The following is a 27,765-nucleotide window of genomic DNA, read 5'->3' as shown; positions in this document are numbered from 1 at the left end:
CATATTTAGTGTTTCTTTTTCTTTCTTATGAGTGTATCTGTATAAAATCGGGAGGATTCACCTTAACTTTATCAATTTGGCATATGATTACTTATTAATATCCTTAAAGTTAAGGCTTATCTGAAAAAAATAAATTAATGCTTATAAAAATTAGTACTTGTTGTTTTACAAGGGATCCTGTTTTTGAAGAATTTATTAGAAAAACTAAAATAATTAAGCAACGCTAAAAATTAGGATTGGATAACTATAATTTGACTGAATTAAGTTGTTGAAGAAACTTACGATATTGTCTGTGCTATTGCTCCAGCAACACCACCACAAAGTAAGTTAATGTGAGTTTTCAAAACTAAGACATTAGGATTGTCTGATGAAGGTCTGCCAAGAAGGGTAGGAGCATGGGAAAGCCCAACACTCTTTAAGGTACCAAAAGTAAAAAATGAAACACCTGAAAAACAAAATATAAATTCACCATGATGCTTCACAGAACATGAGCCGCGAAAAAGTCACCTTTTCTTATGTAATAATCAATTAATTCAAGAAAGTAACTAAGCATTTCCTAATTACTGATATTTGGCTTAACATAAGAAAGATCTTGTATTTATAATTATTGACGTATTTATAAATATTTATAAATATTTACCACCTATAAAAAATTATAGCATTGGTTTTCATATACTAGCATATTACTCATTGAAGGAAGTGGTAGTGACGTAATGCCACCTTATATAGAATCAAAATAAACATTTTCCAAAGTTTTACATGAGTGAAAATTAAATTCATGATTAATATTTACAAGTAACTATGACAACTTATACTTACAACAATAATGAAGGTGATAATATAGGCAAAAAATTCAGAAGTGAAAAAGCATTACAATTTTAACTATAACAATTTTATCTTCAAGAAAAAATTATGAACATAATAAAATGTTCATATTGGCTCATAAGACTTGGAGATTTTAATAATATAGTATGAAGTTGGTGCTTGCAAAAAATTTTACATGATTTTGCTAGGCACAGCAGCACACACCTGTAATCCCAGGGACTTGTGAGGCTGAGGCTGGAGGATCACAAGTTTGAGGCAGGCCTTAACAACTTAGTGAGTTCCTAAAGAACTTAGCAAGATGGGCTGGGGTTGTGGCTCAGTGGTAGAGTGCTTGCCTAGCATGTGTGAGGCCCTCAGTTCAATCCTCAGCACCACATAAAAAATAAAATAAAGATATTGTGTCCACCTAAAACTAAAAAGTAAATATTTTTAAAAAAAGGTTCTGCACATAACCTTTATTTGAAAAAAAAATTAAACTAAACATGAGGTTTAGGATATAGCTTAGTTGCTAGAGTTCCTGCCTCACATGTACAAGGTTCTGGGTTCTATCTGCAGCACCACACATACACAAAAAAACCCTAAACCTGGACAGGTGCAGTGGCGCAGGCCTATAATCCCAGTGGCTCATGAGGCCGAAGCAGGAGGCCGGCAAGTTCAAAGCCAGCCTCAGCAACAGCAAGGCACTAAGCAAATTAGTAAGACCCTGTCTCTAAATAAAATACAAAATAGGGCTGGGGATATGACTCTGTGGTAGAGTGCCCCTAGTTCAATCCTAGATACCCACCCCCCCCAAAAAAAAAAACACCTAAAAACTAAACCTGTACTGGGGGTGTGGCTTAGTGATAGATCACTTGTCTAACATGCCAAAGGTCCTGGGTTCCACCCCTTGGACAAGAAAAAGAACAAAAATCTAACTCAGCCTGATGAATGGCATAGTTTAAGAATGATGACTTTAGACAGGTGTGGTGACACATGCCTGTAAACCCAGCTACTGGGGAGGCTGAGGCAGGAAGATTGAAAATTCAAGGCCAGAGCTGAGGTTGTGGCTCAGCAGTAGAGGACTCACCTAGCAAGTGCATGGCCCTGGGTTCGATGGTCAGCACCATGTAACAATAAATAAATAAAATAAAGGTATTGTGTCCAACTACAACTAAAAAATAAGTATTAAAAAAAAAGAAAGCTTGGCTGGGGATTTGGCTCAAGCGGTAGCGCGCTCGCCTGGCATGTGTGCGGCCCGGGTTCGATTCTCAGAACCACATACAAACAAAGATGTTGTGTCCGCCGAAAACTAAAAAATAAATATTAAAAGATTCTCTCTCACTCTCTCTTTAAAAAAAAAAAAAAATGACTGGGGATGTGGCTCAGTGGTTAAGACCCCTGGGTTCAGTCCATGGTACCAAATAAATAAATAAAAGGGGACTGCAATCTTAGTGAGGCAGGAGGATTGCAAATTCCAGGCCTGCCTCTGTAATTCAGAAAGACACTCAACAATTTAGTGAGACCCTGTCCCCAAAATTTAAAGAAATAAAAAGTACTGGGGATGTAGATCAGTGGTAAAGCACCTGGGTTGGAATCCAGTATCAAAAAATAAAATAAAATAAAATCAGCAAGGAGCAAAAATGTCCATTATCACTACTTCTATTCATTACTGCACTAAAGGTCCCTAGCCAGGTAAGATAGGATAAACATAAACAAAGAAAGAAGGATTGGATTAGAAGAAAAAAATGATATTATTTACACAGAATATGACTGTTCATATAGAAAACCCAAACTATCTATAAGTAACATGGAGGCTGACTATAATAATGTCAGAACCACATACAAACAAATTTTTTGTTTGTATGTGGTTCTGACATGGGGCAGATTTGAAATCCCAGTGACTTGGGAGCCTGAGTCAAGAAGGATCACAAGTTTGAGGCTGGCCTCAGCAATTTAGTCACACCCACAGCAATTTAGTGAGATCATCTCAAAAAAAAAAAAAAAGAACTAGGAATGTATTCTGTGGTTAAGCACCCCAGGGTTCAACCCCAAGTACCAAATATTAATGATTATAATAATGTCAACAGTAGGAAAATGGCTAGCTATAATATAAAAATTAAATCAAGCAGTAAACTGAAAATGTACTTGTCTAAAAGATACATCAAAACTTGTGTCTAAACAACAACAAAAAAACTTGTGTCTACAGCCCAGTACAATGGCACATGCTTATAATCCTAGCAACTCAGGACAGTGAAGCAGGAAGATCTCAAGTTCAAATCCAGCCTGATCAACTTAACAAGGGGCTAAGCAACTTAGTGAGCCCCTATCTCAAAATTTAAAAAAAAAAAAAGGGGGGTAGGGATGTAGCTCAGTGGTTAAATGCTTTTGGGTTCAAAATCTTGTACCAAAATAAATAAATAAATAAACAAAAACAAAAACAAAATCCTTGTATCTACATAATATGTCTAACAAAGATGACCACTACCAGCTGGGGTTGTAGCTCAGTGGTACAGCGCTCATTTAGCAAGGGCGAGGCACTGGGTTCAATCCTCAGCACCACATAAAAATAAATAAATAAAAATAAAGGCATCGTGTCCACCTACAACTAAAAAAAAAATTATATTTATACAAAAATACCTTTATGAAATTCCATTCAAAATTCCAATGAGGATTTTTGTGAAATATCAAATGCTAATTTTAAAACATTCATGGAATAGCAAAATATCCATAGTTCTTGATTTTCTTGAAAATAATAAACATAAGGTGAAGGAATTTGCCCTACAAAATATAATGACTCCTTACAAAATAGTACTCTACTTTGAAAAAAAAAAAAAGTATCATTGCAGGCCACAGGGAAAAGAGATATTATTTAATGAATGGTACTGGGTCAAATGGTTATCCTTAACAAAGGAAAAAATAATCCAAGGCTGGGGATGGGGCTCAGTGCAGAGCTCTTGCCTAGCATGCACAAGGCTCTAGATTCAATCCCCCAGCACTAAGGGAAGAAAACCCAGCAGGATTAAGGGTTATATATAAAATACTAAAATCTAAAAATCATTCTAAAAAAAAAAAAATTTGGAAAAGCTGGGCATGGTAGCACACACCTGTAATTCCAGTGGCTTGGCAGGCTGAGGCAGGAGGATAACAAGTTCAAGGCCAGCCTCAGCAACTTAGCAACTTAGTGAAACCCTGTCTCAAAATTTAAAAAGTTAAATAAAAAATTTATTTGGAAAGCAGTTTGGAAGCTTCCTATAAATTAAAACAGATTCAATTAAAACATATTCTTATTCTATTACCCAGCAATTCCACTTCTGAGTATTTGACCCAAAGACAGAAACATAAGCACATAAAAAGACTTTTATGTTTATAGTAGCTTTACTTATAATAACCCTAATTTGGAAAAACTCCAAATATCCATTAATAGGAAAATAAGCATACTATTCTATGCTCATACAATGAAATCTGACTCAGTAATAAAAAAATGCAATGAAATTTATAACCACAATGAGATACAACTTCACACTCAATAGACTGACTATAACTGAAAGTCAAATAAAAACAAGCATTACCAAAAATGTCAAAAATAACAACTCACATATTGCTAGCAGGAATGTAAAAAAGTGAAGCCATCAGGAAAAGATTTGGACAATTCGTCAAAATATTAAACAGTGAGGAAAATACCCAAGAGAAATGAAAACATATAACCATACAAAAACATGTATATGAATGTTCATAGCAGCATTTTTCCTCTTGGCCAAAAACAGAAAACAACCCAAATGCCTGTCAACTTAGGAATGGATAAACAAAATGCAACACGTCCATGCAGTAGAATACCATTTGGCCATGAAAAGGAATGATGAATATGGCAACATGAATGAACCTTGAAATCATTACACTAAATGAAAGATACGAGTCATAAAATACCATGTATAAAATGACTTCATTTGTATGAAATATCCAGAAAAAGCAAATCAATAGAGATGAAAAGATTAGTAGTTGCTTAGGACTGGGAAGTGATGGATAAAGGCTGAAAAGTTTCTTTCAGAGGTAATTAAAATGTTATAATACTAATTGTGGTGACAGTTGTACAACTCTGTAAATATACTCAAAACCAATAAAAACATACATTTAAATTAGTAAATTTTATGGCATGTGAATTGTATCTCAATACAGCTGTTATTAAAAAAAAAAAAAAACCCATAGAGGGTTGAGGTTGGTGCTCAATGCTACAATGCCTAGAATGTGTGAGGCAGTGGGTTGTGGGTTTGATCCTCAGCACCTCATAAAAATAAGTAAATAAATAATAACGGTATTGTGTTCACCTACAACTAAAAAAAAAAAAAAAAAGGACACAGCAAGTTTAAAAAAACATAGAATTCCCTTCATCAAACTATAGGGTCAGGTATGGTGGTGATTTGGGAGGCAGAGGCAGGAAGATGGCAAGTTCAGGACCAGCCTCAGCAAATTATCGAGACCCTAAGAATTAAGTAAGACCCTATCTCAAAATAAAAACACACAAAAAGAGCAGGGGTTGTAGTTCAGTGGTTAAGCAATACTGGGTTCAATCCCTGATACTAAAAAAATTAAATTTAAAAAATTTTTAATGATACTATAGAGCCAGGCTTGGTGGCACACACCTATAATCCCAGCAGCTGAGGAAGCTGAGGCAGGAGGATCTTGAGTTCAAAACCAGCCTCAGCAAAAGCGAGGTGTTAAACAACTCAGTGAGACCCTGTCTCTAATAAAATACAAAATACAGCTGAGATGTGGCTCTGTGGTTGAGTGCCCCTGAGTTCAATCTCTGGTAAATAATTAAAGACACTATAAATAACAGGGCACAGTGGCACATGTCTGTAATCATAGCTACTCAGAAGGCTGAGGCAGAAGGATCTCAAGTTTGAGTTCAGTCTGGGCAACTTAGAGAGACTGTGTCTCAAAAACATAGGAGGCAGCTTTACATGATGGCACAATTTAGTGAGTCCCTGTCCCAAGATAAAAAATTTTAAATAAAATAAAGGGGGCTGGGGATATAGTTCAGTTGGTAGAGTGCTTACCTTGTATGGACAAGGCCCTGGGTTCAATCCGCAGCACCACAAAAAAAAATAAATAAATAAAATAAAGGACTGGGAGGTGTGGCTCAGTGGTTAAGCATCCTGGGTAAAATCCCTGGTACCAAAAAAAAATTTTTTTAAAGAAAAAAGAGGGGGCTGGGGATGTGGCTCAAGCGGTAGCACGCTCGCCTGGCATGCGTGCGGCCCGGGTTCGATCCTCACCACCACATACAAACAAAGATGTTGTGTCCGCCGAAAACTAAAAAGTAAATATTAAAAAAAAAAATAAAAATAAAAAAGAAAAAAGAGGGGCTGGGGATGTGGCTCAAGCGGTAGCGCACTCGCCTGGCATGCGTGCGGCTCGGGTTCGATCCTCAGCACCACATACAAACAAAGATATTGTGTCCGCCTAAAAAATAAATATTAAAAAAATTCTCTCTCTCTCTCTCTGTAAAAAAGAAAAAAAAGAAAGAAGAAGAAAAAAGAAATGGGGAGGGGATTGGTTGGGGAAAGGGAGGGCAAGACTGAACAAGCAGTTCAGTGTTAGAGCACCCTGGATTCAACTTCCAATATTGCCTAAATAAATAAATAAATAAATAATCCAAGCCAAAAACAGCAATATTTTCAATATATATAAATAAAAATTACATAAAGAATTAATACAAGCCATGTATGGTGGTGATACACCTGTAATCCCAGCTACTGGGAGGCTGAGGCAGGAAGATCACAAGTTCAAGGCCTGTTTTATCAGTTTAGCAAGACCATGTCTCAAAATAAATTGAAAAAGGGCTGGGGATGTAGCTTAGTGGTAGAATGCTTGCCTAGCATGTGTTAGGCCCTGTGTTCAATCCCCAATACCAAAAGGGGCGGAAGGCGGGGGACACGGGGTGGGAAGAATTGAGACAAATCAATAAGAAAAGTAGGCCAAACACATGTATAAACAGGTACTTCACAAAAAAGGAAATGTGATTGATAATACATAAAAATTGTTCAATCTCATCAGTAATCTGGGAGACACAAAATAAAATTTCATAAATTACTTTTTTTTTTTTTTTGAGAGAGAGAGAGAGTTTATTTATTTAGTTAGTTAGTTTTCGGCGGACACAACATCTTTGTTTTGTATGTGGTGCTGAGGATCGAACCGGGCCGGACACATGCCAGGCGAGCGCGCTACCGCTTGAGCCACATCCCCAGCCCATAAATTACTTTTTATTCCCTACAAAAATCACAAAAGAGCTAGGCACGAGGGGACATGCCTATAATCCCAGCAGCCCAGGAGGCTGAGACAGCCAGCCTCAGCAACAGAGAGATGCTAAGCAACTCAGTTAGACCCTATCTCTAAATAAAATAAAAAATAGGGGTTGGGGTTGTGGCTCAGCAGTGGAACGCTTGCCTAGCACATGACAGGCCCTGGGTTCAATCCTCAGCAACATGTATAAGTAAATAAATTAAATAAGCTAAAAAATAAATATTAAAAAAAAATAATACAAAATAGGGCTGGGGATATGGCTTAGTGGCTGAGTGCCACTGAGTTCAAACCCTGGTACCCCACCAAAAAAAAAAAAAAATTCACAGAAGATTTCGAAATCAGTTAATACCAATAGGATTTTTTTTTTTTCTTTTCAGTACAAGAATTGAACCCAGAGTCTGGGACATGCTAGACAAGCACTCTACCGTTGACTGGGTGTACCCTGAGCCCTTTTTTATCTTATTTTGAGACAAAGTCTTGCAAAATTGATCAGGCTGGCCTTAAATACACAACCCCCCTGCCTCAGCTTCCCAAATAGCTGGAATTACAGGCATGTGGCACCATACCTGACTACTAATGGAAATTTTTAACCACTGCTGGTGGAAATATAAATGGATATAGCAACTATTTTCAATCAATTTGATCTTATCTACAAGAAGTGAAGAAATACATTACTTACAACCTAAAAATTCTACTCCTAGTTATATAGTCCAGAAAACAATCTTGAACTAGAATATATAGACGACTGGATAAATAAATGAACATTTATCCATAATATGAATATATCTTTAAAATATAATTCCATGAAACACAAAGTATTGATACTTCCATATCATGGAATAATAATCATCAACAAAAAAGAACAAACTATTGATACAAACAACTTGGATGAATCTCCAGGAACTTATGAGTGAAAAATCAATAACCAAAAGTCATATACTAAATGATACCATTTATATAAAGTTATTGAAAGTTTATTACCTCAGGAGTTAGGGAAAGGACAGGAGGGGTATGGCTATAAAAGTAAGCAAGATCTTTGTGATGATTTTGTATCTTTACAGTATGTAAATATTCTAGTTATGATAGTGTACTAGTTTTTTAAGGCATTCCCATTGGGGGAAACTGGGTAGAGTATGCAAGATCTCTCCGTATTGATTCTTACAACTTTATGTAAATCTATAATTATCTCAAAATTTAAAATTAGATTAAAAACAGGAATATAAACAAGGTAACAACAAAATTTGAGAACTACAGATATCATATCTCTCCTTTCTACTTTTCTATATTTTCTAAATTTCCCATAATACATCATCATTATTTATCATAAGGGAAAAAATATTTTTCAATTCTTTCTTTTAATAAACACACTCATAAAACTGTATCCTTAAGGGCTGGGGATGTGGCTCAGGCGGTAGTGCGCTCGCCTGGCATGCGTGCGGCCCAGGTTCGATCCTCAGCACCACATACAAACAAAGATGTTGTGTCCGCCAAAAAATAAATATTAAAATTCTCTCTCTCTTTCTCTTTAAAAAAAAAAAACTGTATCCTTAACAATCATCTAAAATAATGTGCATTAACAAGACTATACCTGACACAGATGTTAAGAAAATCATGTTAAAAGTGAACTTCTACTCATTCTACATGAATAGTCATCTTTGTAAGACCATATATGGACCATAATTTTATCTTCATCATTTAGCAAGTAAAAAGCCTTTGTAAGTAGCATCATTCATGTTACCACTTATGAAAAAAACTGGTAACAATTTAAACACACAAAGTAGGATCCTGCCTAATTTGAAACATACCTGCATATGGAGCCATTCCTAATATAGTGGGCATCAGTCCTCTGTAAAATCCAAGGAAACCACCTTCCTTTTTGTGAAGAAAATTAGAAGTGATATTACATTGTGTTCATTATGATAAAATTCAAAGAATAAAAACATACACAAACTGGAAAAATTATTCTGGGACCCACACTGAAATACAAGAATAGGCTTTCATAATTATTATTATTAATATCAGTTATATATAATTCAAAATCATTTCCTAAATATAAAAGGACATGTTAAATATGTGGAAGGTAAATATGAAATACCTTTGCATAAATTGTTTTGAATGCATGAATGATTCCTGTATAGGTGTGTTCCCCTTTCACCTGGAATGCTAGGCGTACTCTAACCATGTCAAGAGGGTAAGTACAGATAACTGCTGTCATACCTGGAAAGAAAATTAAAACTTAAATATAGAAAAAAAATTATGACACAAACATGTATGTGTATATGTATGTATTTATGTGTATGTATGTGTACGGATCTCCCCTATCAATAGTAGTGTTCTCAATACCAGAGTAATGATGAAAACCCAATGAAATCAAAGTTGACATTAATGATGGAATTATAATCAGCTGGAAAAACCACGCAGGAAGGGTCAGTCTGTTAAATTCTTTTAAAGTTCTTCCCATTTGCACTAGTATTCTTAGCACCAAATGGTATAGTATAAGTAGATCATGAGGGGGCATTTTTGGAGTTTTGGGGATTGGACCCAGAGTCTCATACATGCTTAGTAAGTTCTCTACCACTGGGCAATATTCCCTGCTCATAAGGGGTTGTTTATTTTATTTTTTTAGTTGTAGATGGAATAATACTTTTATTTTATTTATTTTTATGTGGTCTTTAAGATCAAACTCAGTGCCTCACATGTGGTAGGCAAGCATTCTACCACTGAGCTAGAACTCCAGGTTGTTTATTTTTTAAGAGACAACATCTTGCTTGCTTGCCCAAGGTAGCCTCCAATTACTGAGCCTGATCACTCCTCCCATCTCAGCCTCTCAAGAAGCTGGAACTACAGGTGTGTACCACCTATATACAAAATAGACTGGCTTTTATTATAACAGTTTATAAAAACAATTTATTCTACAGCTTCTCTATGTATAGTTAAGATATCAGAAAAGATATGCTATATACCTCTGACACTAAGCAAGACATGTGATTTTGATTTTTTACTTATTTTCCCAAAACATAAAATGGAGAAATTGTTTACTTAATGGAACACAAAGAATTCTTTTCTTAAAATTATATTGAAGCTGGCATGGTGGCACACACCTATAATCCCAGTGGCTTGGGAGGCTAAGACAGGAGGATCGAGAGTTCAAAGACAACCTCAGCAATGGCGAGGTGCTAAGCAACTCAGTGAGATCCTGTCTCTAAATAAAATACAAAATAGGGCTGGGGATGTGGCTCAGTGGTTGAGTGCCCACGAATTCAATACCTGGTATTAAAAAAGAAAAACGACCAAAAAGATCACAAAGAATAAAAAAATTGGGGCTGGGGATGTGGCTTAGTAGTAGAGCATTTGCCTAGCATAGTGAGGCACTGGGTTTGATTCTCAGCACCACATATTAATAAATAATAAAGGTCCATTGACAACTAAAAAAATATTTTAAAAAATTAAAGAGAAATACAAATGAATACATAATCACAAGGGTTGGGTGTAGGTCAGTGGTAGAGCACTTACATAGCATGAGTGAAGTCCTGGGTTCAATCCTCAGCACCAAAAAAAAAAAAATTAAAAGTAAAACCAAATCACAAGGTCAAAAGACAAACATAAAACTGGGAAATAAACATTAGCAATATTTTCCTCAGCACAATGGCCAACAGCTGTAATCCCAGCAGCTTGGGAGGCTGAGGCAGGAGGATCACAAGTTCAAAGCCAACCTCAGCAACTTAGCAAGACCCTAAACAACTTAGGGAAATCTTGTCTCCATAAAAACATTTTTAAAAGGGCTAGGGATGTGGCTCAGTAGTAAACTGCATCTCAGTTCAATCCGCAGTACAATACCAACAAGAAAAAAAAATTAACTTCTCAGAAATAAAATAGACCTACTCCTCTTACCTGCCATGGATCCAGCCATTAATCTGTGCACATGACCAGAAACTCCCAGCTTTGTGGTAATTAACTAGAAAACAAAAATACTGAATTAAATTATATTTTTTTACATGATGTCCATTTCACCATTTAATAATGAAGATTATCTAATTTACAATTACAATACTATATATTAATAACAATAAACTGAAAGTGTGAATGAGGGTAGTAGGAATAAAAAGCCACTATAGGGGCTAGGAATGAACTCAATGGTAGAGTGGCGTGTTGCTTGCCAAATGTGCACAGGGCCCTGGGTTTAATCCCTAGCACCTCAAAATGAGAGTTTATTTTATTTTATTTTTTTTAGAGAGAGAGAGAGAGAATTTTTTTTTTAATATTTATTTTTTAGTTCTCGGCGGACACAACATTTTTGTATGTGGTGCTGAGGATCGAACCTGGGCCGCACACATGCCAGGCGAGCACGCTACTGCTTAAGCCACATCCCCAGCCCTCAAAATGAGAGTTCAAAAAAAAAAAAAAAAAGAAGGCAAATAAGCTACCACAGACAATGAGGCTTTGGTACAGTCATGGCATCAGTTCTGACTAACCACCTTGAAACATTTTTCTCATTGCTATTATTTTTCCTTCTAAGATAAGAGGGCTAGGGATGTATCTCAGGAATACAGTTAGCAACACAAAACTTATGGTAAACTAATTAGCTCAGTGGTAGAGTATTTGCCTAGCATGCAGAGGCTCAGGTTCCATCCCCAGCAAAGGGAGAAAAAAGATAAATACCATTTGAAATGTAATCAATTTAACCCTTTTTTAATGTTAAGATAATATTTGAGGAGATAAACTTTTTTTTTTTTTTTAAATGGTACTTGGGATTGAACCAAAGGGCACTTAAACACTGAGCCACATCCCCAGCCCTTTACATTTTTTTTATTTTGAGGCAGGGTCTCACTAAATTGATTAGGGCCTCACTAAGTAGTTGAGACTGTCTTTGAATGTGCTGATCCCCCTGGCTCAGCCTCTCAAGCCGCTGGGATTATAAGCATGTGCCACCATGTCCAGCCTTTCTTATTTATTTTTGCTGTATTGGATTGAACTCAGGGACACTCAACCAGTGAGCTACATCTCTACCGGATATCCATCCACCTATCTATCTACCTACCTACCTACCTACCTACCTATCTATCTATCTATATTACTGGAAATTAAGTAAGAAATTAAGTAAGATGCTTTGCCACTGAGCTACATCCCCCAGTCCTTTTTTTTTTAATTTTTTATTTTGAGACAAGGCATTGCTAATTTGCCCAGGCTGGCCTCAAATTTGTGATCTTCCTACCTCAGCCTCCCAAATAGCTGGGAGTACAGGTGTGTACAACTATGCACAGTTTATTTTTATCTTTTTGACTTTTCTTCATAAATATGAACATAAAGAATATATTCCCCATTCCTTTTTGTTTAGAATCAGAATAAAGTTGTATTTCAAATATCTAAAAAAAAAAAAAAAAGAATATATTCATGGGCTGGGGCTGTAGCACGTGCCTCACACATGTGAGGCACTGGGTTCGATCCTCAGTACCACATAAAAATAAGTAAATAAAGATATTGTGTCCATCTACAACTAAAAAGAATATTTTTTTAAAAAAGAATATATATTAAGAATTGTAATACAAAAGAAAAAGAATATATTCATAAATGACTAACAACTATGGAATAGGTAATTCTAAAACCAAGTTATATTTACAAATTAAACATTATCAAATCTCATTCCTTATAAAAGATATTACTTTATTCATTTATTGAAAGTAAATTAAAGTTCATGGGCTAGAGGTGAAGCTCAGTGGTAGAGCACTTGCTTAGCATGTGTGAAGTACTAGGTTCAATCCTCAACACCACATAAAAATGAAGTTATTATGTCCATCTACAAGTAAAAATAAAAAAATAGAAAAGTATATAGTTCAAAGTACTAGCATGTGAGTTCTATCAAAGTACTGAGTTCTATCCCCAGCACTACAAAATAAATAAATAAATAAATAAATAAATAAAACAAAATTCAAAGTAAATGTCTGGTTAAGTAAGTATAATATTCAATGACACTAAAGAGAAAGAGGAAAATTCAACTACCGTTTTATAATGCTCAAATGCCATAAACTGGATTGCACCATAGGGAAAGATTCGAATCATCATTGCACCATTTCCTTTATACAATCCAAGGTATCCTTCCTTTTGGGGAACAGCCCGCAATGCAGAAAATACTCCTATTTTTAGAAAGATTTCAGAATGAAAACACAATTAAAACAGAAAGTTATCTAAATTTGTTTTCATGACAATCATTGATAGAGATAACTAAGCCATCATTCATAAAATAATTTTGCTAAGAATTATACAAATGGCAATTTCTATATAACAGATACATTTGCTTAAAATCTTAATTATAAAAATAAGCATATATCTTAGATTAGGTAGTGGGAAGTGAAAGGAGTGGAAGGCAGGGGATGTGGGAATAAAAAAGATAGTAGAATGAAACAGACATTATTACTTTATGTATATATGTGACTGTATGACCAATGTGATTCTATAATATGTATACTCAGAAAAATGAGAAATTATATCCCATCTATGTATGATATATCAAAGTATATAAGTACATTCTACTGTCATGTATAACTAATTAAAACAAATAAAATTTTTTTAAAAAAAGAAATATTTGTAGTGGCTATTAATCTATTTGGATGTTACATTTTTTCCTAAATAAATTTCTATAAAATTTTTAAAAATAAGCATATATCATATAAAATATAAAGCCTACTATAGCAAGAACAGCTAAAAATTATACTAAATTATTGAAAATTAAATTGAGGGGCTGGGGTGTGGCTCAGCGGTAGAGCACTCACCTCGCACATGCAAGACCCTGGGTTCGATCCTCAGCACCACATAAAAAACTAAACAATGAAATAAAGGAATTGTGTCCAACTACAACTAAAAAATAAATATTAAAAAAAAATTTAAAAATAAAGTTAAATTGAGGGGCTGGGGCTCAGTGGTAGAGTGCTTGCCTAGCATGCATGTGTGAGGCACTGGGTTTGATTCCCAGCAACACATAAAAATAAATAAAATAAAGGTCCATTGACAACTAAAAAATATTTAAAAAAAAGAAAGAAAATTAAATTGAATTACAAAATGTATAAAAGATTAACAACGGAGGGCTGGGCTGTCACTCAGTGGCAGAGCACTTGCCTAGCACGTGTGACACACTGGGTTCAATCCCTAGCACCACATAAAAAAAATAAACAAAGAAAGTCATTCTGTCCATCTACAACCACCAAAACAAACAAACAAACAAACAAAAAAAAAATATATATATATATAAAATAAAATAAATATATATATAAAAGCCAATGGAAATATTTAAGAATCCAGAAATTGCACTGAAGATGACTGACTCCATATGAAAAGACAAAGGACTCTTTCCCAGACTGACGCAGATATATGTGTGTTTGATGAAACTTTGTTTATGTGAGGAAACTACTAAATAGAACAAGCAAATAAAAAGATGATTTACTGGGACTTGGATTATAGTTCAGTGACAGAGTGTGTGTTTAGCATGTGTGAGGCACTGGGTTTAAATTCCAGCACATACACACAAAAAACAAGGACTGGGGCACCATATAGCTCAGGGGTATAGTGCTTATCTTGATCTCCAGCAGTACAAAAAAAAAAAAAGAAAGAAAACAAAACAAAAACCCAACCTATTAAAATTATTTAAATGTGGGGGCAACTTTTCATTATTAGGATATTTTAATTAGAAATACTGATAAACAGGGCTAGGGTTGTGGCAGTGGTAGGGCACTTGTCTAGCATGTGTGAGGCACTGAGTTTGCTTCTCAGCACCGCATATAAATAAATAAAGTCGGGGCTGGGATTGTGGCTCAGTGGTAGAGTGCTTGCCTAGCATGCACAGGGCACTGTGTTTGATCCTCAGCACCACATAAAAATAAATGAATGCAATAAGGGTATTGTGTCCAAATAAATATTTAAATAAATAAAGTCCATTTGACAACTAAGAAAAGAAAAAACAAAAAAAAAAAGAAATATTAATAAACAAAAGTCAGACTTCTGCTAGGCATGGTGGTGCACACCTGTAATCCCAGCAACTCTGGAGACTGAGGCAGGAGGATCATAAATTCAAAGCCAGCCTCGGCAGTTTAGCAAGGCCCTCAAGCAACTTAATGAGAACCTGTTTAAAAAGTGTGTGGGGTGGGGAAGGTGTGCTTAGGATATAGCTCAGTTGGTAGAGTGCTTGCCGCCCATGCACAAGGCCCTGGGTTCAATCCCTAGCACCACAAAAAAAAAAAAAAGAAGAAGAAGGCAGGACTGAGAAAATGATTCAGTGGTTAAACACCCTTGAGTTCAATCCCTGGTACCAAAAAAAAAGAAGTTCAGATTCCCTTCCAAATTTTTCAATCAAAAGTTTCATCAAGGGCTGGGGTTTAGCTCAGTGGTAGAGCACATATGTGAGGCACTGGGTTGGATCCTCAGCACCAAAATAAAGTAAAATAAAGACATCTATAACTAAAAAAAAAAAAAAAGAAAAAGAAAAAGTTTCATCAAACACTACCCACCATAGGAACAAAGTAATCCAGACTTTGGGGATGGTACCAAAAGATCTCAGAGATGACACTCTCCCAAATTAACAAGCCAGTTACAATTCCAGACAAAGAATATGTGGAATGTAGCCCCCTGTTCCTGCTGATGGGCAGAATCACAGACTTTAGGACAGAAATACCCTGTTTCTTCTTTACTAGCAAAGAAATAAACTTTCTTTTATCTTTTTCTCAAAAAATAAAAAAAAAAGTTTAATCAAACTGGGTGCAGTGGCACAGGCATGTAATTTCAGCAGCTTAGAGGGCTGAGGAAGGAGGATTGTGAGTTCAATGCCAGCCTCAGCAACTTAGTGAGTCCCTAAGCAACTCACAGAGGCCTCTCTAAATAAAATACAAAAAGGGGCTGTGGATGTGGCTCAGTGTATTCGAGCCCCTGGGTTCAATTTCCTATACAAAAAAAAAAAAAAAAAATTTCATCAAATATGAAAATAAAATCCTCTGTGGTTCATACCTATGGAAATAATTGGGGTTTTTTGGCTTTTGGGGTTTTTTTTATTTGTTGATGGACCTTTATTTTATTCATTTATCTATATGTGGTGCTGAGATTCAAACCCAGTGCCTCGCACAGTCGAGGCAAGCGCTTCACCATGGAGCCACAACCCCAGCACGATGATTGGGTTTTGTCACTATTGTACACAGTGTGCCTTCCTTCTCAAAGCTTGTGCCTATTATGTTATTATCTTTTTTTTTTTTTTTTAAGAATCTAAACTTTATTTTATTTATTTGTTTTTATGTTGTGTTAAGGATCAAAACCAGGGCCTCACTCAAGCTAGGCAAGCACTCTATCACTGAGCTACAATCCCAGCCCCAAAATGAAAAAACATATATATAAAAGTCAAAACTAGGCTCATTTCTAATTTTAGATTATAAGAGGCCTTCCTATTAATTAAAACAGTAGGTACTCAACATCTAAGAAATGATATATCCCAAAAGCATTTTTTTTAAAGAGAGAGGGCGGCAGGGCGGGCTGGGGATATGGCTCAAGCGGTAGCGCGCTCGCCTGGCATGCGTGCGGCCCGGGTTCGATCCTCAGCACCACATACAAACAAAGATGTTATGTCCGCTGAAAACTAAAAAAATAAATATTAAAATTCTCTCTCTCTCTCTCTCTCTCTCTCTCTCTCTCTCTCCCTCTCTCTTTAAAAAACAAAGAGAGAGAGAGAGAGAAGGGAGAGAAGTTTTTAATATATATTTTTCATTTTTCGGCGGACATAACATTTTTATTTTATTTTATGTGGTGCCGAGGATCGCCCTGCGCATGACAGTCTTCCTATTTTTATTTTTTTGAGACTCACATTGCCAATGCTGACCTCAAACTTATGATCCTCCTGCCTCAGTCTCCTGAGTCTCTGAAATTACATGCATATGCCACCAAATCCAGCTAACCCTTGTTTAACTTGATTCAAAAGTGCAACAATTTAAAGTAAGTTAACCCAGAGGGCTGCCTTGCCACTTCCACCATGTGAGGAGATGCCAGAAGGCATCACTATGAAACAGGAAGTGGGCCCTTCTCAGACCCGTGGATCCTGGTCTTCCCAGCCTCCAGAGCTGTGAGAAACAGGGCTGGGTGTGTATGTAGCTCAGTGGTAGAGCACTTGCTTAGCATGCCTGAGGCCCTGGGTTCTATCCCCAGTACCAGAAAAATAAAAGAGTGAGAAGTAAATGTTAATAAAAATAAATAAATAAATAAAATAAGTTAAATTTAGAACAATGACTACCTGTAAGGGACAGAAAAGTTTATAAGGTACAGAAATAAAGAGGAAGTTTCAACTATATATAAAAATAACTGATAATATCGTTCTAAACTCTGTGGCAGTTCTGCATATATTTATTACATTATTCTTTAAAACTTCTTGATTGTCACATATATTTTGTTAAAAACATTTTAAGAGAAACCATTATTAAAAAGGAAGTAATATAGTAGTTTCAAAAATAGAAATCTAGTAAACATAAGACCAGGGGAAGAAGATGAAGAGGACAGGATACAAGAAAGCACAGCCAGGGCTAGGGTTGTGGCTCAGTTGTAGGTGCCTGCCTGGCATGTGTGAGACACTGGGTTCCATCCTTAGTACCACATATAAATAAATAAAGATCTATCAACAACTTAAAAAAAAAAACTAAAAAATATTTTAAATAAATAAAGTATAAAGAAAAGAAAGAAAGCACAGCCAGGTGTGATGACACATGCCTGTAATCCCAGCAACTTGGGAGGCTGAGGCAAGAATATTACAAATTCAAAGCCAGCATCGGCAAGGCGCAACTCAATGAGACCCCTTCTCTAAATACAAAATAGAGCTGGGGATGTGGCTCAGTAGTTGAGTGTTCCTGAGTTCAATCCCCAGTACCTGCCCCCAGCCCAAAAAAAAAGTGGATGTTGAACCTTTCCAAATTAATACCTGTTAAATATATCAACCTATAGGCTATCATTTTTTATTTTTTTAATACTGGAGATCGAACCCAGGGCACTCTACCACTGAACTACATGCCCAGCCCTTTTTATTTTTTGAGACAGGGTTTCACTAAATTGCTGAGGCTGACCTAGAACTTGCAATCCTCTTGCTTTAGCCCCTTGAGTCACTGGGATTACAGATGTACAACACTAGGCTGTCCTATTTTTACTTTGGAAAATAAACTATTTCTTTATAACACTGGACTCATTTTTGCAAGTGTTATAAACAATGTTTGAAAAAAATGTGCATTTTCAGAAGCATGCAAAGTTCCTTATGTATATGTTATATCAAAGTTCTATGCCATGTGCAATGGCCACACATGTCATTCAGTAACTCAGGAGGATGCCCTGGGCAGTATAGCAAGAGCCTATCTCAAATATTAAAATTAAAAAAGGGATGGTGATGCAGCTCAGAGGTAGAGTACTCCTGAGTTCAATTGCCAGTACCACAAAAAATAAAAATAAAAAAGCTTATTCATTATTTAAAGCCTTCTCCGAGGCTGGGCATATAGCTCAGTTGGTAGAGTGCTTGCCTAGCATGCACAAGGCCTTGGTTCAATCCCCGCCCCACCCACACACACACTCACACAAAAATAAATAAATAGATAGATAGAGAGATATAAAAATAATGGGGGCTGGGGATGTGGCTCAAGCGGTAGCGCGCTCGCCTGGCATGCGTGCAGCCCGGGTTCAATCCTCAGCACCACATACAAACAAAGATGTTGTGTCCGCCAAAAACTAAAAAATAAATATTAAAAATTCTCTCTCTCTCTCTTTAAAAAAAAAATAATAATAATGAGAATTTTAAAAGGGGGAGGGAGGGACTGGGGTTGTGGCTCACAGGTAGAGTGCTCACCCAGCATGTCCTAAACCCTGGGTTCGATCCTCAGCACCACATAAAAATAAATAAAATAAAAGTATTGTGTCCAACTACAACTAAAAAATACATTTAAAAAAATAAATAAATAAATCCTTCTCCTCTGTATTTTTACTTACTTTTTATTAAGTAAGGATTAGAGGAACTAATATTTGGTAAAATATAAGTACATGCTTGCATATGTATATGTTAGCTCTGGAAGAAAATGAAAGAGACTTTTAAAACTGCTTAATTTCAAATTGGAACACGAAGAGGAAACATTTTGCTTTTCTATTTTATAAATTATAAACCTTGTTAAAATAATATATATTCGGGGCTGGGGATGTGGCTCAAGCGGTAGTGCGCTCACCTGGCATGTATGCAGCCCTGGGTTCAATCCTCACCACCACATACAAATAAAATAAAGATGCTGTGTCCTCTGAAAACTAAACAATAAATACTAAAAAATTCTCTCTCTCTCTCTCTCTCTCTCTCTCTCTCTCTTTAAAAAATAATAATATATATATTCAAACAAATAATAAATAGGACTGGAGGTGTGGTTCAGTCTTAGAGCATCCCTAAGTTTAATCCTCCCAAAATAAAAATAAATAAAAGCAGGGCATGGTGGTACAGCTTATAACTTCGGTGACTCAGGAGGATAGGCAAGAGGATCTCAAGTCCAAGGAAGCACAGGCAATCTTAATAAAAAATTTTAAAAGGTCTAGGGGTATAGCTTAGTAGTATAGCACTTGCCAAGCATGTACTAGGTCCTGGGTTCAATCCCCACTGCCACAAATTTTTTTTTAATTAATAAATAAATTAAAATTTAAAAGCATGGTACCCCAGGAGCTGGGGTTCTGGCTCTGCAGTAGAGCCCTCGCCTACCATATGTGAGGCCCTGTGAGGTCCTGGGTTCGATCCTCAGCACCACATAAAAATTAATAAACAAAATAAAGGTATTATGTCCAACTACAAATAAAAAATAAATATTTTTTAAAAAAGAATGGTACCTCATAAATATGTACAATTATATGCAACAATTAAAAAGGGTAAATATTTTCAAAAGAAAATTTCGAATAACTATCTTATAAATCTAAAGGGGCTAGAATAAAATGCTCAAAATCTTTCTTTCTTTATTTATTTATACATACTAGGGATTGAAAGTGGTGGCACTCTACCACTGAGCTACATCCTCAGAACGTTTGTTTGTTTGTTTGTTTATCTATTTATTCTGGTAGTGAAGATTGAACCCAGAGGTACTTTACCAGTGAGCTACATCCCCAGCCCTTTTTATTTATTTAGCACTGGAATTTAACTCAGGGGAGTTTTACCACTGAGTCACTTCCCCAGCCTTTTTATTTTTTATTTTGAGACAGGTTATCACTAAGTTGCTTAGGGCCTTGCTAAGTTTCTGAGTCTGGCTTTGAACTTGCAATTTTCCTTCCTCAGCCTTCACAGCCACTGCAACTATAGGCGAGGACCATGGCACCTGTCAAAATTCTTTTTTGAAATATATTCTTGCTAAATTTCTTAGGGCCTCTCACTCAATTGCTGATACTGTCCTTGAACTTGTCCTCTTGCCTCAGCCTCCCAAGTTGCTGGGAATACAGGTGCGAACCACCTGGCCCAACTCTTTATTTTTAGCTTGAGACAGGGTCTCACTGAGTTGCCCAGGCTGTCCTGGAACTTCAGATTCTCCTGCCTTAGCCTTCTGAGTAGCTGGGTTTAGAGGCAGGGCACTGCATCTAGCCCTAAAACTATTTTTAGAAATGAAATTAACTGCTAGGCACTTAATCACATACCTATAATTTCAGCTACTTGAGAGACTAAGGTAGGAGGATTACAAATTTAATCCAAGACCAACCAGGGCAATTTAGCAAGACTGAGTTTCAAAATAAAAATAAATACATAAAAAGGGTTGGTGATGGGCTGGGGTTGTGGCTCAGTAGCAGAGCACTTGCCTAGCATGTGAGAGGCCCTGGGTTCAATTCTCAGCACCACATATAAATAAATAAAATAAATGTCCATTAACAACTAAAAAATTAAAAATTAAAAAAAAAAAGGTTGGCGAAATAGCATAGTACCCCTGGGTTCAAATCCCAGTACAAAAACAAAAACTACAATTTTTTTTTTTTTTTTTTTTTGGTTTGGGCTTGTATATTTAAAAATACACAGCACCCCAAATACTATATCAATAGTTCACAGTTACATTCCAGGAATTCCACTTCATACTTTGCAAGCCTTGTAGGGTATACTGTAACCCACGGTTATGCAGCTCTGTAGAGCATGAAATCTAATGTGAATATGTAATCTATGATTACATATGATTACAAATCTGAAAACAAACCAACACACACCAGCATGGGGAGAAGGTTAAAGGAATAAAACATTTCTGTTTAGATACTGAAAGGCTAGTACATGGTAGAACACCACGATATACTGGTATTCATCTCGTTTTGCTTTCAATTTAGACAACAAAAGAAGATTGATTCCTTCTTTCCAGGTTTTATATAATCTCTCAATAAATTTAAAGGTCTGTTTTTCTCTACACATGACAGGTACATAATGTGAAGATATAGAATTCATTACTAGGGCTTGGGATATAGCTGAGTTGGTAGAGTGCTTGCCTCACATGCACAAAGTCCTGGGTTCAATCCCCAGCACCACACACACACACTCAAAAAGAGTTGGAATATTTTTTCCAGTACTGGGGATTGAACTGAAGGATCCTCTACCATGAAGCTACATACTCACCTCATTTTTTTTTTTTTTTTTTGGTACTGAGGATTGAACCCAGGGGTGTTCAACCACTGAGCCACACTCCCAGCCCTATTTTGTATTTTATTTAGAGACAGGGTCTCACTGAGTTGCTAAGTGCCTTGCTAAATTGCTGAGGCTTGCTTTGAACTCAAGATCCTCCTGCCTCAGCCTCCCGAGCCGCTGGGATTATAGATGCACACCATCGTAAACGGCTGAGGAGAATTTCATTTTAAAAAATCTAATGGGAGGGCTGGGGATGTGGCTCAAACGGTAGCACGCTCACCTGGCATGCGTGGGGCGCTGGGTTCAATCCTCAGCACCACATAAAAATAAAATAAAGATGTTGTGTCCACCGAAAACTAAAAACTAAATATTAAAAAAATTCTCTCTCAAAAAAAAAAAAAAAAATCTAATGGGAAAAAAATCTAATTGGATTTCTCTCTCTCTCTCTCTCTCTCTCTAAAAAAAAAAAAAAAAAATCTAATTGGATCTGGGTGCAGTGGTGTACATTTGTCATTCCAGAATTTCAAAAGGTTGAGGGAGCAGGGCTGGGGAGATAGCTCAGTTGGTATGCACAGGGCCCTGGGGTCAAGCCCCAGCACCACCAAAAAAAAAAAAATGTTGAGGAGGAGGACTGCAAATTTAAGGCCAGCCTCAGCAACTTTTTGAGACATAAGCAATTTAGTGAGACCCTGTCTCTAAACAAAATAATAATAATAATAATAATAGATAATGGCTGGGGATACAGCTCAATAGTAAACTGAACTGGGATTCAATGCCCAGTTGAAAAAAATCTAATTGGAAAATTACTGATTCTTATTTATCTTATAAAACATCTTTCTATATGGAACACACCAGTGGTAGAGTACTCGCCTAGTATGTGTGAGGCCCTGGGTTTGAACCTCAGCACCATATATAAATAAAATAAAGGTACTAAATTTTTTTTTCATAGTTGTAGATAGACAGTATGGCTTTATTTTATTTGTTTATTTTCCTGTGGTGCTAAGGATCGGTCGAACCCAGTGCCTCACACATACCAGGCAAGCCCTCTGCCACTGAGCTACAGATACTTGAGATGGAGTATTACTTTATATTGTCCAAGCGGGTCTCAATTTCATGATTTGGGAAACCCTGTCTGAGTCTCCAAATAACTTGGATTATAGGCATGTACTAATATACCCAGCTAGTATTCTTTCATAAAATTTTTTTTAATTAGATATTAAACCCAGGGTTACTTAACCACTGAGCCACATCTCCAGCCCTTTTTATTTTTTATTTTGAGACAGGGTCTCTCTAAGGTGATGAGGCTAGCTTTGAATTCGCCATTCTCCTGCCTCAGCCTCACAGCCACTGGTATTACATGTGTGCAACACTATACCTGGCTTTAATAAATTTTTTCTGAGGGCAAAACAGTCTATAACATGAATAAACCAAAACTTATTTTGCCAATTCCCTATTCTGAAACATTCTGGATTGTTTAGAATTTTCTTAAAATATATAAATAATGCTTTTTTTTTAAATCAGACATGATGTACACACCCATTATCTTAGTTACTCAGAAGGCTGAGGCAGGAGAAAATCAAATTGAAGGCTAGTCCTGTATCAATATTTAAAATCAGGGACTGGGCCTCAGCAATTAGCAAGGCCATAAGCAACTGAGTGAGACTTATCTCAAAATTAAAAATTAGGGGCTGGGGTTGAGGCTCAGTGGCAGAGCACTTGCCTAGCATGTGTGAGGCACTGGGTTCAATCCTCAGTACCACATACAAATAATTACTAAAAAATATTTTTAAAATAAGAATAATAATAAAAGGGACAGGGCGTGGTGGCACAGGCCTGTAATCCCAGCAATTTGAGGGCTGAGTCAATAGGATCTCAAGTTCAAGGCTAGCCTCAACAAATCACTGAGACCCTAAGCAACTTAGTAAGACCCTGTCTCAAAATAAAAAATGAAAATGTGGCTCATCACCCATGGGTTCAATCCTCAGTACCAAAAACAAATAATAAATAAAAAGGGTTGGGATATAGTTCAGTTGGTCGAATGCTTGCCTCACATGCACAGGCCCCTAACTTCAATCCCCAGCACCACAAATAATAATAATAATAATAATAATAATAATAATTAATAAACAAAAAAGGCTGGGGATATAGTTCAACAGTAAAGCACCCCTAGATTCCCCAGTACCAAAAATAAATATATATCAGGGACTGGGGATGAGGATGTAGCTCAGTATCAGAGCTCAGCTGGATTCAATCCCTAGCACTGCAAATAATAACAATAACAATGCTTTTCAAAAACCAATAATTTGATCCTTTATTATAATAATCAAATTTTAATGCACTGTACATAATTGTAGATGTTATGATTTTCTACAACAGGCAGTTACAGCAGCATTACCATAAACATTTGAGTAATGCATCGTCTTATGATGTTTCGATGTCACTTACCAGGTGACAGAAATTTTTCAGTTCCATTATCATCTTTCTTTTTCATTTTTAAAACTAATACATAAAAACAAAAATAATGCATATTGGGCCAAATATGGTAGTATAAGTCTGTTATTCCAGTATCTCAGGAGGCTGAGGCAAGAGGATCATAAATACAAAGCCAGCTTGGGCAATTTACCCAGACCCTGTTTCAAAATAAAACAAAAAGGACAGAAAATGTAGTTCAGTGCCCTGGGTTCAATCCTTAGTACCACAAAAAAAAAAAAAAAGTATAAAGCCAGCCTGGGCAGTTTAGGGAAACTGTCACAAAATTTTAAAAGGGCTGAGCACAAGGTGACCCATGCCTGTAATCCCCAGTAACTCAAGAGATTGAGGCAAGAGGATTGTGAGTTCAAAACCAGCTTCAGCAAAAGGCAGGTACTTAGCAACTCAGTGAAATCCTATCTCTAAATAAAATACAAAATAGGGCTGGGGATGTGGCTCAGTGGCCTAGTGCCCAGGTTCATCCCTGGTATTCCCTGCACCCCCCGCCCCAAAAAAAGAAGAAGACTGAATTTTATATTTGTGAGGAATATCTAAAGTCTTGATATTTTCTTAAGAAATCAAGTTTATCTGAAACTAATTACAATAAATTCTACTTGCAATATTGGAAAAGTTCTAGAAATTCTAATATTTCTAGAAGGCTTGTTTCATTGTTTTCTCCCTATAGTCCTGGGGATTAAATCCGGGGCTTTACACATGCCAGGAAAGTGCTCTACCATTAAGTTACATCCTCAGTCTTTTTTATTTTATTTTGAGACAGGGTCTCTCTAAACTGCCTTGAACTTGTGATCCTGCAGCCTCAGATCTTCTGAGTAGCTGGGATTACAGGTGTGCACCACTGGCCCCCCTAATCCTGGCCTATTTAAGTATTTAAAGGAGTTATTATTTCAGTTTTATATTTATTAAAAATTGTATCTCCACTCATTGAATTAAAAAATCAGGCCGAGTTATTATGTGTATCTGTGAAGTATGTAACTCATTGATCCCAATAAAAATTGTACTTACTTCCATGATTCCAAGATTTTGGCTTGGAAAATATCAGTACCCTAAAATGATAAATACATATAACCACTATTACAAATGAACAGATTAAAATGAATAAGAGACATATAACTTATATTTACCACCAAATTTGAATTCCCTTTTCTACCTCTTTCCATTATAATCTACAATGGGAAACCAGCAAGCAGATGGATAATTTTTTAATTTCACTTTCATTTTTATAATCTATTAACTTACCTAAATGCTTGTAATGGTGATTGTGAGCTTGTAATAAAACTTTTACTCGATCCAAAGGAGCAACTGTTGTTTTGGCACAGCATCCAGCAATCCCTAAAAATTGTTTAAAAGGTCAGAAATAAATTACATATCATTTCTTTCTACAGGGAAATCCTTATTTGTCCAACCAGCAAACCCACTGATCTTTAATTTGGTCTCCATGGATAGAATTGCCCAGTAGCAGGGATATGCAGATGACTGGCCCCCATTTCCTATAATTTAATAATTGAGAATGTCAGACTTAAAAATAAGTTTGGGGAGTATAAATCACTCCCCAGTGCCTGGTGAACCCTGTAATTTTGCTAAAATGTATCTGTGGAGACTAACACTTAAAGGTATTTACCCAACTGCAAAGTTCTGTTTCTAATAAGCATCTCTTCTTCTTGGATGAATTTTACATTAAAACAACCAACTTTTTTTTTTGTTATTTTTTTTAGTTGTCAATGGACCTTTATTTTATTTATGTATGTATTTGTTTATAAATGGTGCTGAGGATCAAACCCAGGGCCTCACACATGCCAGGCAAGTGCTCTACCACTGGGCAACAACCCCAGCCCCAAAACAACCAACTTTTACCCATAAAAGCAGTCATTCATTTATACATTCAGCAACTTTGTATTTAGTTCCTACTTTGTGCCACTGGCCATGTGTGTGGATGAAAACAGAGTAAAGTGCTTACATGGACTTTAACATTGATCAGAATGCTATTGACTATCAGCATGGAATGCTTCAAAAGTGATCACATAAAGACTTTTCTACAATACTTTCCTGTATTGTAGAAGCACTCAATAAGATGAATTGTTACTATTATAAAAGGTGGGCAAAAGGGCTGGGGATGTGGCTCAAGCGGTAGCGTGCTTGCCAGGCATGCGTGCGGCCCGGGTTCAATCCTCAGCACCACATACAAAGATGTTGTGTCTGCCAAAAACTAAAAAAAAAAAAAAAAAATATTAAAATTCTCTTTTAAAAAATAAATAAATAAATAAAAGGTGAGCAAAAAAGCCTTTGGTTTCTTTATGAGTACATTAAATTCTTCACCATCAAATATGTATTTCAGGGGCTGGGGTTGTGGCTCAGCGGTAGAGCACTTGCCTAGCACGTGCAAGGCCCTGGTTTCAATCCTCAGCACCACATATAAATAAATAAATAGAATAAAGATAATGTGTTCAACTACAACTAAAAATATATATTTAAAAAATCTGTATTTCAGAAGGGTCGAGAGGACAAGAATTTTGTGGATCTCCTTCACTGATGCATCACCAAAGATCAATGCAGGGTCTAACACATTAAATCATAAAGTCCATACCCACTGTACTTGACAGCTCAGCATGTAACTAATATTAAAGCCCACCCTTTGAGATATCAAAAAATTAAATGTATATTTGTACTGTAATATAAAAGTTTATATTTATAAAAAGTTTTATTTTTTTTTTCTTATTTGAACTAATAGAAATAGCAGGCTATCCAAAATTGAGGATAAACTAAAAGTCATTTGCATCTGGTTTTATTTGCTTTCATATTATTTTATTTATTTATTTATTTATTTTTAAAGAGAGAGACACAGAGAGAGAGAGAGAGAATTTCAATATTTATTTTTCAGTTTTCGGCAGACACAACATCTTTGTTTGTATGTGGTGCTGAGGATCGAACCCGGGCCACACGCATACCAGGCGAGCGCGCTACCACTTGAGCCACATCCCCAGCCCTCATATTATTTTATGATACATTATTATCTTCTCAGTCATGTATGGATTAACCATCAAATGAAATTATTTAGAATGTATTCAATAAGTAGTTTCCTTTAATAGTATCTTAATTTCATACTGCTTCAAAGCTTAATTAATCAACAAACCAATAGTCCATTTGAGTTAGGTCAAGTAGCTTTCATCTTTATTTTGCAGTGCAAGAGATCAAATCTAGGAACTTGTACAAGCTAAGAAGCACTCTACCACTGTGCTATACCATATTTCCAGCACCACCACCCATTTATCTATCTATTTATTTATTTATTTTTCAGTACTGAAAATTGAACCCAGGGGTACTCTACCACTGACCTCCTCTTTTTATTTTCATTTTGAGACAAAGTCCCCCCCAAAATGGCCAAAGCTGGCCTTGAACTTGATATCCTCCTGCTTCAACCTCCAGAGCAGCTGAGAATACAGGAGCACCACTACGCCCAGCTGCTGCTTTTATCTTTCTTTTAAGAGAAAGCAACTAGACTAGAGGTAGCTCAGTGGTAGAAGCACCAAAAAAAAAAAAAAAAAAAAAAAAAAAAAGAAAGAAAGAAAAGG

At 36.2% G+C, this 27,765-nt stretch overlaps 1 protein-coding gene across 5 annotated transcripts in view; it reads right to left on the bottom strand.

The window, feature by feature from the left end:
• The window catches only part of Slc25a16 (solute carrier family 25 member 16), a 42,931-nt gene that overhangs the window by 7,954 nt on the left and 7,212 nt on the right, over positions 1-27,765 (bottom strand). For 2 of the 5 annotated variants that reach the window (XM_071611223.1, XM_071611224.1), the window contains exons 2-8: positions 25,436-25,528; positions 25,202-25,242; positions 13,102-13,235; positions 10,996-11,059; positions 9,200-9,321; positions 8,910-8,976; positions 283-445 (exon numbers count right to left, since the gene is read on the bottom strand). In XM_071611223.1, coding sequence (XP_071467324.1) covers positions 283-445; positions 8,910-8,976; positions 9,200-9,321; positions 10,996-11,059; positions 13,102-13,235; positions 25,202-25,242; positions 25,436-25,518 — 674 coding nt within the window. In that variant the 5' untranslated portion in view covers positions 25,519-25,528. Of the gene's footprint in view, positions 1-282; positions 446-8,909; positions 8,977-9,199; positions 9,322-10,995; positions 11,060-13,101; positions 13,236-24,154; positions 24,340-25,201; positions 25,243-25,435; positions 25,529-27,765 lie in introns of those variants that run through there. The other 3 variants (XM_071611222.1, XM_027931301.2, XM_027931298.2) reach the window with 2 other exon arrangements.

Source organism: Marmota flaviventris, chromosome 4, assembly GCF_047511675.1.
Source record: "Marmota flaviventris isolate mMarFla1 chromosome 4, mMarFla1.hap1, whole genome shotgun sequence".
NCBI lineage: Eukaryota > Metazoa > Chordata > Mammalia > Rodentia > Sciuridae > Marmota > Marmota flaviventris.
Note: the sequence above shows the minus strand (reverse complement) of the source record. Positions and strands in the feature narration are given on the sequence as shown.